The 14,885-nt window shown below is 36.4% G+C and overlaps 2 protein-coding genes across 2 annotated transcripts; both read left to right on the top strand.

Annotated features, from left to right (window-relative positions):
• The first annotated feature begins 1,252 nt into the window (after positions 1-1,252).
• On the top strand, positions 1,253-8,061 carry LOC146133423 (sulfotransferase 1C2-like). Its single transcript, XM_083397738.1, has 5 exons — positions 1,253-1,284; positions 1,640-1,776; positions 6,041-6,156; positions 6,713-6,884; positions 7,952-8,061. Exons 1-5 carry the CDS (start codon positions 1,253-1,255, stop codon positions 8,059-8,061), a joined length of 567 nt encoding a protein of 188 aa, XP_083253864.1.
• A 3,838-nt stretch (positions 8,062-11,899) lies between these two features.
• LOC146133422 (sulfotransferase 1C2-like) lies at positions 11,900-14,705 on the top strand. The gene is made up of 5 exons (XM_083397737.1): positions 11,900-11,987; positions 13,213-13,328; positions 13,703-13,873; positions 13,940-13,967; positions 14,596-14,705. The coding sequence occupies exons 1-5, from the start codon at positions 11,900-11,902 to the stop codon at positions 14,703-14,705; spliced, it is 513 nt and encodes a 170-aa protein (XP_083253863.1).
• Positions 14,706-14,885: the final 180 nt, after the last annotated feature.

Genomic DNA, 14,885 nt, shown 5'->3' with positions numbered 1-14,885 from the left:
AAATATAAACCTGCATATAGAAATGTTCATCAGCGGTTCTTAGGCTGGATCCCCACCGGGCTTTAGACACGATGCGACGAAACATGTCTGTCTAATGACTTGTCGCGTCGTGCCTGAAAGCGACTGTGTCCAATCCCCACCGACAAAGCGCGCGAAACTTGAACTGGCCAAAGCTAGGCAATATAATTCATTGTGGTCATGGCGGCAACAGGGGACGTGGCGTTATTTTGCACAATGTGCGCAAAAATGTGCGCACATTTTCAATTGCCTTCAAAAATGTGCGCACTTTTTTTTAACAATGTGCGCACATTTTAAAATGCCTTCAAAATGTGCGCACATTTTTAAGCTAGAGTTAGTGTTAGAGCAGGGGTCGGCAACCTACAGCCCGCGGGCCGTAGCCCGCCGTTGAAATTCATCCGGCCCGACGTCTGTTTCATAAATTAGAAACGAGTCCATTTCACATACTTTTTGACTATTTTAACTACGTAAGAGCAAAAAAGTGCGCACATTGTTAAAAAAGTGCGCACACTTTAAAGGCAGTTCAAAATGTGCGCACATTGTTAAAGAAAAGTGTGCACATTTTTGAAGACAGTTCTAAATGTGCGCACATTGTTAAAGAAAAGTGCGCACTTTTTTTATGCTATTTTAAAATGTGCGCACATTGTTAAAAAAGTGCGCACACTTTGAAGGCAGTTCAAAATGTGCGCACATTGTTAAAGAAAAGTGCGCACATTTTTGAAGACAGTTCTAAATGTGCGCACATTGTTAAAGAAAAGTGCGCACTTTTTTGAAGCTATTTTAAAATGTGCGCACATTTTTTGCACATTTTGGCGTGCACATTTTTGCGCACATTGTGCAAAAAATGTTCACATCCCCGTCTCCATGGCGGAGGCAAATAACATGTAGATTTTCGAAGAAATATGTGTTTGGAAACGTAACCAGCAATTTCTACGACAACACAAGTAGTGGGTATACTCTAATTGTGAAAAAAGGTATAAAGAGGTTTCTTTCCATTTACATTGTCGAACTTTCTAAAATATGAAGATAAGTTTCAAAATTACGCAAGGATGTCTTAAAAATTGTTTTGAAACTAGCCAAGCTGGTAAAATCAGACATAGAAAAGAAAGATACAAATTAAAAGGCTTTTCGACCGTTCAAGGAATATATTTTTATTGGAATTAAAAATTCTTACCTGCTTAACCTTTTAAATAACATTCCTAATATAAAACCTACAAAAACCCGTAAAAGCACAATGGTTTTCATCAAAAAGCATCTTCAGACACGGTAAAAAAGTAACGCACGCGCTATCTCGCTAAAAACGCGTTTAGTCGTGTCTGTCTGCTTTGCGTAAGATTTGCGTCAAGTCTGGTCGGTGGAGACGCGACAACAAAAGAAATAGCGTTCCATCTCATTAGTCGCGATCAGACTGCTTTAAAACGTTTTTTGTATAAGCGGTGGGGATTCAGCCTTAAAAAGCGGTCCTTTTGGGGACGCGAGACAATTTTCTTGGACCGCTAAGCACTTAACAAAAATCAACACGACGCTCCAAAAGAATAAAATTGTTTGTGCAATAAAATTTCCAAGCAACATACTTTACTAAGCTTAACAAGCACAATAATAACCACTATGCCGTACATAGGCCTAATTGTGGAACAAAAGATAGAAAGACAAACTCAGGGTCGTCCTACAGTATACTCGCAAAGTGCCATTACGCTAGCGCAGGGTTTCCCCAACTGTGGTCAGCTGGACAACTGGTGGTCCGCGACGACTACACAGGTATGGTCTGTGCAGTGGTGTACGAGCATATGCTGCCGCGCCTGGCTTTTTCGATGAGAATGCCGCCCTAAGTAGACTGCAGCAAATTTTGGAATAGTTTCATGTTTAAGCCATCTTTTCAATAAAAATAATTACAAATAATGTGCCGGGTCTCAGATGTTCTATATTGCTTGAGAAAGAAGTCTCGGCGTTAAAGTCAAATGGGCCATCGTTGTTTTGACATTTTTCTGGTCCTGCTTTGACTAGGTCAACTCCCAAATGGTGATCGATAAATTCAAGCCAAGAGGCCACATCATTGGGCAAATTGTTACTGCTACTGCTGCTTCCGATCGTCGTTATTTTAACCTTCGTCTCCAAATATAAATAATTAATTTCATTGGTGTTACTTTTGATAGATTCTGTTTCATGCCTTTCTGCTGATAAGCTGATCTTTTCAGTATATCTCTGGAGCTCAGCGTTATTGTCTGGATTTTCATTTGAATCGTTCTCTGGTAATGTTAAAGAAACATTTGAACCAGAAGAGGTTACAAATTTTAGCATAGCTCCCTCGTGCTTTTTTAATTTTGCTTCTCTTGCTTTCTTTTTCTTTAAAAAAAAAGCTCCACTCTCTTTGACACGTTTCATTTTCGAGTCTAAATTAACACTTGTATAAACTTAACCACAGCCTGTCATTTAAACGTTTACAATTAATAACAATTAACTTAAACGTTTAAATGCCCAGGACTGGTTCACCTTCCACAGTTTTCTTGGTCTGCGGGACCAAATCGTAACAAATTAGCTCGTGATTTAGCTCGTGATAATCTCTCCGGGCTCCCCTCAGTCCGGGCCCGGGTACTCTCAAAGGGCCAAACGTGAGAGACTCGCTAAAACTTCTTTTCGTGCTAGCGTCAAAAGCCAATAAGAGCGCCCCTGGCCGCCAAAAATCTTTTAAGTAAGTAACAGGAAGAGTCTTTCCCAACGACACACCAGTAGTCTACCTCAAATTCCTAATAAACACCTAACTAAAATTAAGATGCTGGCACAGAAAACCTATCCTACCCTAACTAAACTGAATCTGTTGTACCAGCCAACTCTCAACACTATGTCTGCCTTCCCCCATCTAGCTACGCTAAAACAATAAAATACACCAGTATCTCAGCTTTACTGCACACGAGGTCTGACTACAGAAACTACTGCTGATATAGAGAAAATGAACAGTGATTATATAACAACAGATTTATGACGTACAGCTATCCAACATCACGCAATAATCAACTCGAGCTTTTTAGCTGTTGTTCTATCCTTAAATTTTTTAGGGTGTGCTAGCTGTCTTTCTTGTTTTACTTTTTATTTATTTTTGCATTACTTCATTTCTCGTACTGTGTGCACTGTGCAGCTTCATTTTGCCGCCCCCTTGCAGCCTATCGCCCCAAGCGCAGAGCCAGAACCGCCAACTGTGGCTGCTACGCCACTGGGTCTGTGGCGATCTGACAATAATTTAAAAAGTCATACATATACGTTGTACAGTAGTGCCTACCCTTTCAAAGATAATTGCCGCAGCTATTCACAACTCAATGATTTCCAAAGCTTTTGCTATCCAGTATCGTATCTTACTTGTTGCGCCTTCGTTGTAGTCAAAAAGTTAACTACGAAAAATTCTAGTATTCCTCGTCTATGACGTAGTAACATATTCTTAACACTCTTCCAGACTTTCCGTGGACTCTGGTTTACGAGTTGGCCTTTCACAAATAACTTCGAAAATTGATGATTTATGCAAAAAGAAGCAATCGCATCAGTCCCATTGATGTTGTCAGTTTTGAAAACAAATAAAATTCGTTTTTTTTTATTTTTTGCTTTGTATTGCGGTCCGCCATAAAAATAGATTCACAAATAGTGGTCCGTGTTCCAAAAAAGCTTGGGCCACTTTTGAATGCGACGTTTAGTGATATTTCACATCCGCTAAGCTAAAGCCTCGTGCATGCTTTATTTCCGTTACAGATAAAAGTATTTCACTTGTGTTGCTGTCCCAGTTCACGTGCAAAATTTTCATGCAAATTCTCAACTTGTATATGCGAGAGCGTTATATGAATATACCCCAGTTGGTCGTCGCCAGTCAATAAACAGAACGGCTGTGGCTTGCCGGCTTGCTGGCTTGCACAAAACCAGCCAACAAAAACTTCGTGGACTTGTATTCAGAATCCGACATCTCCATTGTTAAAAGAACGGTTAATTGATCGAGGCAAGAGACATTAATGAGACTCATAATCAACCGACTTCTTCAGATGCACCGTTGAGAACCACTGATCTATATCGTAAACTAGTTTTCTGCCTATTGCCTGTATTGTGTTGACTGTTGTACAGTTGACAGCCTGGCTCTGCTAATACCGTATAAAACAAGAAAAGCTAATATTAGATGTTTTTTGTTTTAGTTTTAAATGAAAAAGTATGAGGTGTAGCTTTCTCTTAGGTTCTTAGTCTTGGTAACTTACCAACCATAAATTGAGCAAAATAAATCGTGTGAATTTCTGCAGCTATAGTCACGGGTGTCAAGCTAAACAAGGTTGTACTTGTACAAAGTAGGCTACTTCTGTTGTGTCATAAATTCTTTATAAAGTTTTCTCTGAAAGGGATGAACAATCTATAAGAATAAAGGCCCCAAGCTTATCTAATGTATAAGCTGTTTTCAAACGTGCGAAGTAAACATATGTTTGTCATCCAGGTGTGGATTTCGCCACCTCGGCCGTTAGAGGTATTACAGATTGTAAAGAAAGAATTCAAAAACATAGTTCTTTAACCATAACGTATTCATACTTTTTTACGAAAGTTCGAAAGCTATTCAAAATTTATTGTAGCAACAGCATTCAATACCAAAAAACATACAACAAAATTCGAAAAGTGTCAAATTCGATACCTTGGCCGTTCTAGTGTTAAACAGGAGCCATTGGATGTGTGTTCGTTGGCTCCGGCGCTGTAGCTGGAGCCATGGGTTAAGTATTTGATGGCTCCGGTTTACTGTGTCACCCAGAGCCCTGCCAATGAGTCCCTACCCTTTAAGCCTACACAAAAAACAAACAACCAATTCTGGTGTAAATCCGGGATTAAGCGTCGACCTCTCTTCCCTTAGCTGGCCACCACTTGCTTTTTTATACAAGGGGATCTTCAGTGCCGATACCATATGTCAAATCATCGTTCATTCGATTTCTTGCAATATTTTTTTAGCGAAAACACCAACCTTTAATTGTAAGCGATACACCGTCCTTGAAATCCTTGCACACCTCACGGTTCTTGCGATCTCTGCGGTTCTAGCGATTCAGTATAGTTTAAATGCACCTATAAAAACAAATATATCAATTGTACAAAACGTAAAATCTTTAGATAGAAATACCATGTTTTTCTCCACAAATAAAACCTTCCCAGCTCGAAGCTCACTCCGTGTCCAATCGTTGACTGCGAGAAGCGAGAAGCAATAAATGCGAGCAATGCAATAGGGAAATCCCGGGTGAGAAATTATTTTAAACTTGTAAATCTATTCAAGTAAAAATGCTAATTCGTCCTTTTCTGTTTTTAACTGTCAACTAGTATTATTAATAATCTTTTTTTAAGTTTAGTCGGCCAATGTGCAATTTCTTTGGTTAAAGCATTTCAGGTGATTTATTGAATGCAATTAGCCCGAATATGTCTTTGAGCGCCAGATAGTTCTTCGTGTGGCTATTTTAGCTTTATAAAGTTTAATTTCTGGAAATTTAACACTTAGTCTGACTTTTGCCTAGATGTAGGCATCAGAAACTAGCCAGCACACAAAATTTTCGAAATTTTAACGGCAAAATAAACATATTTGTCATGTTTGTTTTTAAAATTTTTTTTGTTTTAAAAAAAAAAATATCACCACAACGATAAGAATGCTCTATATTTTCGTAATTTTAAAGAAAATATTAAAAAAAAATATTAATTTTCTCCATAATTTTTAAGACAAAATATATTGCTTGATCAAACCTTTTAGGCAAACACATTCGATAACCGAAACTAAAATTCATAAATGAACGCGGTAATTTATAGCAGGTGACTTGAGAAACGTTAAGTTAGATTGCCCGTCGAAAAAAAGACTGTTTTATAACGACAACAAAATATATCGACGGAATTTAGATTTGTGAAAACCAGTTAAACACATATATCATTTTATATACCGTACATAAAACGTGCATTTGTTTCAATGCGTTATGTTTGATCAATCTGCAGTTTTATAAATAGATTGGGAATCCCTTCTAAACAGTGTATATTGCTGTAGGCCGCGTCCCAACCGATGTTTTGGAAGGCGAATTCTACCCTTACAACATTCTGTCCTGGCTTCCCTACAGAGACCACCCCAAGGTCCTCTTTCTTCGCTACGAAGACATGAGGAAGGTTAACAAGTCATCCATATAATTAAAAAACGTATACTCGTGTTGCTTACTAAGTGGAAAAAGACTTAAGGTGTTACAGGTCATTATTGCCGATTAAGAACCCAGTGAGTTTAATTACCTCTTTTCAAAGAAGAAAGTTATAACGTGTGATCATCTAATCTAGCGGTTCTGAACCAGTGGGCCAGGGCTCACTGGTGGGTCATGGTAACTTTTTAGGTGGGCCACAGACCAATTTAAAAAAAAGGTTGAGAACCACTGATCTAATCTAATAAACTAACAAAACATCAGAATGGCAATAAAGTGCATTCAAATGAAAATCCAAAATTAAAATATTTCGAACGCTAGACGCTACCTTTTTGCTTTTTAGACCTGAGGGATAGCATGACATATTAAATAGGCCTCTACGTCAGCATTTGCAAAATTACTCATTTGACAGATTTACGCAGGTTAAGAATCAATGTTTAGGAAGATATCATATTGTAGTCGGACGAGCGAAATTTTTTTGTTAGACCATATAGCTCGAACAGGCCGAATTAAAACCATTGGTATTTTTTAAGAATCCCGCGTCTGCAGTTTCCGAAATCGCCAATTTCATCGGATCCAAACTGGGTCAGGATGACATTGCAAAAATTGTGGAACGCACGACATTTAAAAACATGAAAGAGGCGGTAAAGAGCGGCCAGTTGGCCGACAGCCAGCTTATGCAGGCAATCAAAATGTACAGAAAAGGTAATTTACTGTTTGTAAAAAAGTAGCAATATCACGCTAAGCTTTTTGATTTTTTATGAATAATAAAGTAAAGCACTTTGCGGTTTAGCTTCATACTTCGCATTATGGTGAAGTGACAACAATACGCATAGACAACTTTCGTCCAATTTAGAAATTTATTTAATTAATTTTATGGTTGAGAATTATTTCTGTATTTAGTTATGGTAATAGTTTTTTTTCTGTTTATCGCATAGCAAACAAGCATACAATTTAATTCTGTATAGTTACAATAAGGGATGTTCGACATTTTTTTATTTTACTGAAATACCGATACACGATAATTTGGGCTAAAATACCGCTATCCGATACGAAATGACGTCATAACTTTACGCAAATGTGCAAAAATGATCAAATTAAATGGCAAACATAATGTTTTCCAGGTCATTTACGCCCAAATTTCCCTTACGTAATATGAAGCTTATTTTTAAGCTTATATTTTGTAAAATCATTATATTTCGGTTGTGAAAACTATAGCCTACATTAGATCGCAAAACAAGGCTGGAATACACAAAATCATTTGGTGTCGTGTTTCGACCTCGATCTTATTTTCAAATCAAGCAAGGGCTGGTTCAAAGATTTTAGATTTTCGGAAGCCTTGGAAATTTGAAAAAATGACGTCATCAGTAAAGTCATAACACAAGCCTTCGATGTTCTCTAGCGAAATCGTGCGTCAATATTTAAGCGAATCTCAAGATAATCGCGAAAAAAATTGTGTTTAATTTGTTTATATTTTATACTTTTTACAAGAAGACATGGCGAATTGGACCCATAAAAAAAAAGATTTGCTTATATTTAAATATGTCATTTTTTTCATACATTGAATTTTTGTAAAGTTTATAAGATCACACGGCGCCTTTGGGCATAAAATAATTCCTTAAAAAACGTTCAAGCGCGAAATGTTTTTGTAGTTAGGTAGCAAAGTAGGAAAAAATGTAGTTTGGGTAAGGGCATGGGCATGGTGCCCCTGGATTCCGCTCCTGTCAAACATCCCTACATATGATCGCAAACGAGCTGACTTTTTCTTTCAGGTGAAGTTGGTGACTGGAAAAACTACTTCACTGTCGCGCAATCGGAAAAAATGGACGAAATAATCAGTGAAAAACTCAAGGGAACCGGAATTACCTTCGAATATGAATAAGAAATTTTTCGTACGGGTCTTGTAATTAAGTGAGAAAAAAAATTAGCTGCGCTTTTGTTATTTTTTCTGTATTATTTCTCATACTGTTTTGTTGCTAGCTGATTGTATGATTTTTAAAGTTTTGTTTTGATTGCATTTTGTTCCTTTTTAAAATTGCCAATGTTTCACGTCAAATAACTTGTACACAATTATTAAAAAAATAAACCGTTTACATCTCTTGTGTACGACCAGTTTTACCAGTTTTCTGATAGGTTTTGCTAAACACGCAAATAAGGACAATTATTGTACTCTACTATATTTTACGCAGTAAAACATCTTTCGAACAAAGTATTTCTAGCAGTGGTAAAATTAACCGTTGTACCGTTAAAAATGGTAATAAATGCTTTTTTTTACCTGGACCAGTCACATTTTTATAAGGCTATCTTGCCGTCTGCTTTAGTGTATTTAAGCCAAGGGTTGTTAAACTTTTTTCACCGGAGACCCCTAAAATTTTTTTGGACGTCGCGCAAATCACGATAAGACTAAAACTTTAACAAATGACGTCACTAATTGACGTCACAATAGAAATAAACTTGATAAATTTGCTGATTTCGGTCTAAACAATGTGAAAGTGAAATGGAGTTTAAATACATTCAGTGCAAAACCATTTTGTTTTCAATTAAACTGCTTTCTTTGAAAAAATGATAACTTTTTAAATATACACTAATATTTCGATTAAGCCTTCATGGACCTCCTAAGACTAATTCAAGGGTCCATGGACCCCAGTGTAAGAATCCCTGATTTAAACTAAGATTTCAGTTGAATATTCGTGCACGACATCGAAAATAACCTCACATGTCCTTATAGGTTACTTGTTAGAGATACCGTTTTGACGTAACTGTGTAACGTCATCTATAAAATGGTGATGTGTTCCGGTTATAAGTCTCTTTATCGTTCACGTAAGAAAATGGTTTCACTTTAACCCCTGGTCTCAAGTAAGGCGTAGTGTGGTGTGACGGCAAGAGGTAAAAATATTATGGGCACCATTTGGTTTGTCATGAATTATTACCATTGCTACCTAGGCCAGTTCGACTTAAGAGCTTACCTTAAGAAGTATACGCGCAAACACATGTAGGCCTACCGACATGTATTTTGTCGTCTGACATACATGCTTTTGGAAATTGAAAATTTTCGACAATGCATATTTATCGAGAATACACTATATTGAATAAAGCTTTTTATTCATTATTTAGTCAAAATGTTTCAATTGCAAAAAACATTCTTAGAAAACAGAAAATACCAAACTAAGTAGGGCAAGCAACCAAAAAAGCACGTCCATTTAGAAATAAGCCTATTGTTATTTTCTCAGTAGTTCCCAACCTGGGTTACATGAGCGTTGTATAACGAAACAATTTAAAATTATGAAATAAATTTCCCACATGTGTTGCTTAGTTTGCAAAACAAGGCAAATTTAGTGCATTTCAAAACTAAAAAAAAACACTAAAAACAAGATATTACAAAATCGGGCGTGGCGGAACTGTTGAATTCAATCATTTAGGCAAATGACTTTTTTTTTCATTTAGGCAAATTCGACTTTTCACATAAAAAACAAATTTCTGTAGGCCTACATTTGATAAGTTGAATTATTTTCGCCTTGCAAAGAAAAAAACTTGGTATCTTAAAGAATTTGTTTTTAGGTTTGATGAATGTCATTTGACTTGCACTGCCCATTGCCCTATTGGTAAAGGGCTTGACTTGGGTTTAAGCTATTTTGCAGATGGCTTGCTTGGAATTGGGTTATTTAAAATATATTTTACAATAATGGGTTCTGTGCTTTTTAAAAATGCAACTTACTTAAAATAATTCAATTTAATATTTCGCATGAGTTTGGCCGAAAATAGTAACCCTTCTAAGTAGGCTTGCCATTTTTTACAAATGCAAATCCGGGACGCATATTGAAAACTGTAAATAAATTTAATATGTAGGCTTAATTCAAAAGAATTCAATGCAACTAATCAACTAGACGGGGTTGCGGTTGTTGTATATTTTGTCGGGGGATATTTTCAAGGCCTTATTTTAAGGGTGGTTATTCTAAGTAATTGCGTCATCATAAATAGAGTATAATTGATCAGGTGAATTCTTCTAATATTATATATTACACATTGGATTGTTATTTTTAGGGTACCGTATATATTAAGTTGTACCTTTTCCTTTGGTTAAGCAACAACAGATATGGGCCATAAATACATTCCTTTGCCTATGACATTACAGATGCAAAACTGTAGCCAAGGGATACATTTTCTGTTAAGTTTTCTTCGTAAAGATTTAAAGCAAAAATCTTTTGTTTGAGTCTGACAAACTCCACCCCCTATAAAGCTCCTTTGATAAACAAATACATACGCCAAAAATAGTAACAATATAAATACATATCAAAATAATAATATTTCAAGCGCTTACTGAACGCAAACCAACTACACTACTATAGGAAATTAAAACGAATCCTGTTTACGAGATATTGCTACCACTCGTTCGTATATAGAACTTACAGCGCTTATACGATTACAACACACTTATTTTATGATTACGTTTCCTAATTCAAGGCTCCTAAGGGGAACACCAAAATTTTTTTCTCAACATCCCAAATAAAAAAAAATATATTTTTGCCTGCTCAAGAAAATTGGACCTCCTCAAAAAATATATCTCTCAGCACCCGCCGGATAATATCCATTTAATTTTTTTACCCCCAGCACACAACAATAAACTAACCCGTGCAACCCCACCCCAAGAAAAATATCTCTTAGCCTAACACGCGCTGGAAAATATTCTATGTTAAAACAATTTGCTTGACAGACTTTCCAACCGAAAATGAAAAGTAAAAAGTATTACTTTAGTGGCTAACTCAAGATTTTTTTACATTTTTTCAATCTTTTTTGTAAATATCAAATTGAAAATTCCGGGACATATTGGTTACCCGGACGGGACACCGGGACAAGGCCTTAAAACCGGAACTGACCCGGCTAAACCTTATTTCATATCTACTTTTGTATCGGATGCTCAAAGATGGTATATAGATTCTAATTTTATTTAAGTCGGATTTAACTAGCAGGATTTACCGTTACCCTTTTATTAAATTTTTGTTAATAATTTCACTAAGGATGCCAATTTACCGTATACTGTTAAAACCTATTAGAACTATAGGATACCTTAAACTGGTTTTGTTTCGAAATTTTGGCAATTTGCGACAATTTCTTTTTTACGTAAAATGATAAAATATGGCAAGGCTATGATAGCCTTCTCGTTTTTCGAATTGAAATTTCTCTTGACAATAAGGTAGAACGACCCAAATTTTGGTTAGGCCTACGTCAGATTTAAGGACATTGATTTGCACAAAATATTCAGGTGTTGAGTAAAATTTTGTCAAGTTAACGAAAGCCCAACCCAGTTTATGTGCGATTTATTGACCTAAGAGGAATTTTGAGCTCAAAGATTTTTTTTCGATTTTTTTTCAGAAAACGATTACATTTAACGTGATAACCTTTACCCCTTCGTAAAAGATCAGAATGAATTAAATAGTGCAACTTAATTTTATTTGTCACTTCTGTCCGCCGTGTTAACCTTTATATTTGCTTTTGCCATATAATTTGTGCTTGATTTTGGATTTTGTTGATCTCACATGCAGCTTGCAGTCTTGAAGTCAGCTAAATTACAAGCTGCGGTGAAGCACTAAAACACGTGGTCTTAGAATATGCTTAAAGAGCATAATTTTGCGTTAAATATCTATGCATAAAAATGGAGACTTTGAAACGCGCACGACAGTCACCATTATAAATCCTTTCAAGAATCTGCTTCAGTTAAACAGATGCCGATGTTACACAAACATCGCGCAGAGAGCAAACAGCAAGGAACATTGACTGCGCCAAACTCGAAGTTTTTAGCGAGAAAAGAAGGTAAGACATAGCGTTGTCAGTTGTCGAATACACACTTGCTAATTAGTGAACCTAAACGAATAACGAAAGAGAAAACTATCCGGCGTTTACGGTCGACCAAACAAAAGACAAAAAACGGCATTTTGCGGTCGATTTTGGTTTCGCATTACATTAAGACATGTGACCCAACTACTTAAAAAGCACGCCGCTTCGTACAGTTTGTTAAACCGTAACAAAAACGAACGAAAATACAATAATATCACTTGTAAAAAGTGGGATAAGAACCCCCCAACCCCCCTGGATTCGCCACTTGGGGCAATGGATAATGTATAATATTTTGAACCTTTATTAGTAATACATATTAAATTTGCAAAAATTAGTAATAATCACATTTTAAAATCCCCCCCCCTCTTGCCCCATCGTGGGGGCGCCCATGGATACAAACCTAATTTGTAAGAAACAATTCTGCAAACTGATTTTAAAAGGTAACATAAACGTACATCGCAGGAGTAAACTGTACATTGTTGCATTCTTACCATTATTTATTTTTGAAAAAAATTTGAAATGGAGTGGAGAACATCCTAAAAAAATAACATGAATTCTTTTTGAATAAGGATGAAACGCAATATAACAGACTAGCCCAGGCGACGTAAAATTTCTGATATCATAATGCAAATTAGGCATCAGAAAAATTAAGCAAAAAAACGACGGTTGTATTTATCACAGTCATATAAAACATCGGGTTTGTGTTGGGACTCGGTAGTCTACAAGATCGGTTTATTGTCGGCCTTGGGACTCAAATAAGACTACGTAAAGTAGTTTATGTATTCGACGTAACTTTGTATACTCGACGTAAGGTAGGATGCGCGCATGCGCAGTACCAAATTTAAAACAAGCGAAAAACTGTAAGTTGTAAAGCTGAAATAACATATGAGGTAATATTTTCTTATGACGTTTTTTGGGTGGATAAGTTATATAACACCCCTGTGAGTGGATTGCTAAATACTAAATATCCACCTTATTTTAGTTACGCAATGGGTTAAATACTGGCTGTAGAGTTGGAGCCGCAGCCAAGACTCGACGGAATTGGCAAATTTGCCGGAGTCGCCCTCGACTCAAATTTTTCGGCCGGAGTCGGACACGGTGGTCGGTCTCGGGTTGTTTTTAACCGTCTACGCAGTCCTTTGAAAATAGGGCTTATGACAAACTGACAACAGAATAAGCCATGCAAGTTATATTGTTTAAGGTCGCCTCCCAACCGATGTTTTGGAGGGCGAATTCAACCCCTTTTACATTCTCTCCTGGCTTCCATACATAAACCACCCCAAAGTTCTTGCACTTCGCTACGAAGAGATAAAAAAGGCAATTAAATCATATAATTTACAACGCAAGTTTTTTTTTTTTCAATGACCTGTTATGTTTGCTAATTTTATTTTATGGTTTCCAAGCAGAACAACATGACCCCCAAGACGCATAGGCCCTACCTTTCCTCTTTTATAGTTGCTGACCTGTACTTTTTTTTTTTTTTTTCATTAACTTGTTTGAATCCTTTAGTTAAAACACTTAAAACACTTGAGTGACATTAGGACAAATCAATTTTTTGTTACTTTTCTGTTTGTTTTTTGTTTTTTTATTGCAAAACTGCGATAGTCCCGTTTGTGCGTTGATTGCTATGCGTTTTGTTTCGTAAAATCGACTTTTTCGATCCAGTTAAAAATTATCTCTCCCTACTTTAGCATCCAGATGCCATGGTAACGAAAATTGCCAATTTCGTCGGATGCGAGCTGAGTCAGGGTGATGTTGCAAAAATTGTTGAACGCACGTCGTTTGAAAGCCTGAAGAGGGCGGTGAATAACGATCAGTTGGCGGACAGCGAACTTCTTCGGTCCGTGAACATGTACAGAAAGGTAAATCTGCAGCACCTAAAAACAGTAATTTCAAATTCTTCTAAGTTTAAGTTTTTACTCCCGCAGTTCCCACCACGTACCGCAAGTGGTGCCCGTATATTTTTTTTTAGGTGGTACTCGGACAGTCGGGTCGTAATCAAAGTTTAGGATGTAAAAACTTGCGGCTGCAGTTTTTGGTAGAATAATATCTACCTAAAAACTTAGGAGTGAAAGTAGAATCATTTTCTTACCAGAACAATGAAAATACATTTTGCAAGAACAGATAAAGTCATAATGAGACGTCTAAAATAAGCAACCTGGGTTATGGTTCGACACCGTGCACAAATCGCAACTAAAAATAATTTTAATACATTCAAGAACATAAGGATGGCCTGGTGAATAAAGGACATGGCCTGGTAAAAAACATTTTTTTTTACCGGTACGAATGTGCAAAAATGATATTACCCATACAACTGCTATAATCTAAATTATGCAGCTAGCCCTTTATATGAAACTAGGAAAAACTGAAGGCAACTAAACTCTGCTGCTGGTCTAATATTAAAAAAAATATTACGTTATATGAGTATATATCTATTGGCACAAGATGATTGAAAATTGTCATCATCGATTTCTAGAAAAACAATAAAGTTGTACTTTTCCCGGACCACATACTTATCTATAGCATTTGCAGTTGAACTAATTAAAGGTTTTAGCCTAAAGTTATCGACGTGTACGATTTTTAGGTGAAGTTGGTGACTGGAAAAACTACTTCACTGTGGCCCAATCGGAAAAGATGGACGAAATACTTGGTGAAAAACTCAAGGGAACCGGGATAACCTTCGAATATGAATGATGTATCCTGAAGTCTAAAATTTGGATAGAAATCATGCTTTGCTTGGAGTAGCCTAGTTGCCTTTTTCGCTAATTATCTAATTGCTTGGATGTATTAATTAAATTTTAACTTCTAATTGTGTGTTAATTTTAGCTTAGCTTAAATGTATACTTCTTTATAAGTTAGAATATGTGTGATAGA

The sequence above is a fragment of the Ascidiella aspersa genome, chromosome 9 (genome assembly GCF_963924565.1).
Source record: "Ascidiella aspersa chromosome 9, kaAscAspe10.2, whole genome shotgun sequence".
In the NCBI taxonomy this organism is placed as follows: domain Eukaryota; kingdom Metazoa; phylum Chordata; class Ascidiacea; order Phlebobranchia; family Ascidiidae; genus Ascidiella; species Ascidiella aspersa.
Note: the sequence above shows the minus strand (reverse complement) of the source record. Positions and strands in the feature narration are given on the sequence as shown.

What these genes read in the sequence shown, in the direction of transcription:
- LOC146133422 (XM_083397737.1), top strand. Translation starts at nt 11,900, where the DNA reads ATGCCGATGTTACACAAACATCGCGCAGAGAGCAAACAGCAAGGAACA. An exon ending in GCTACGAAGAGATAAAAAAG is followed by an intron (nt 13,329 to 13,702) that starts GCAATTAAATCA and finishes TCCCTACTTTAG; the next exon opens with CATCCAGATGCCATGGTAAC. An exon ending in CCGTGAACATGTACAGAAAG is followed by an intron (nt 13,874 to 13,939) that starts GTAAATCTGCAG and finishes TTACTCCCGCAG; the next exon opens with TTCCCACCACGTACCGCAAG.
- LOC146133423 (XM_083397738.1), top strand. Translation starts at nt 1,253, where the DNA reads ATGGTTTTCATCAAAAAGCATCTTCAGACACG. An exon ending in GCTACGAAGACATGAGGAAG is followed by an intron (nt 6,157 to 6,712) that starts GTTAACAAGTCA and finishes GTATTTTTTAAG; the next exon opens with AATCCCGCGTCTGCAGTTTC. An exon ending in AATCAAAATGTACAGAAAAG is followed by an intron (nt 6,885 to 7,951) that starts GTAATTTACTGT and finishes TTTTTCTTTCAG; the next exon opens with GTGAAGTTGGTGACTGGAAA.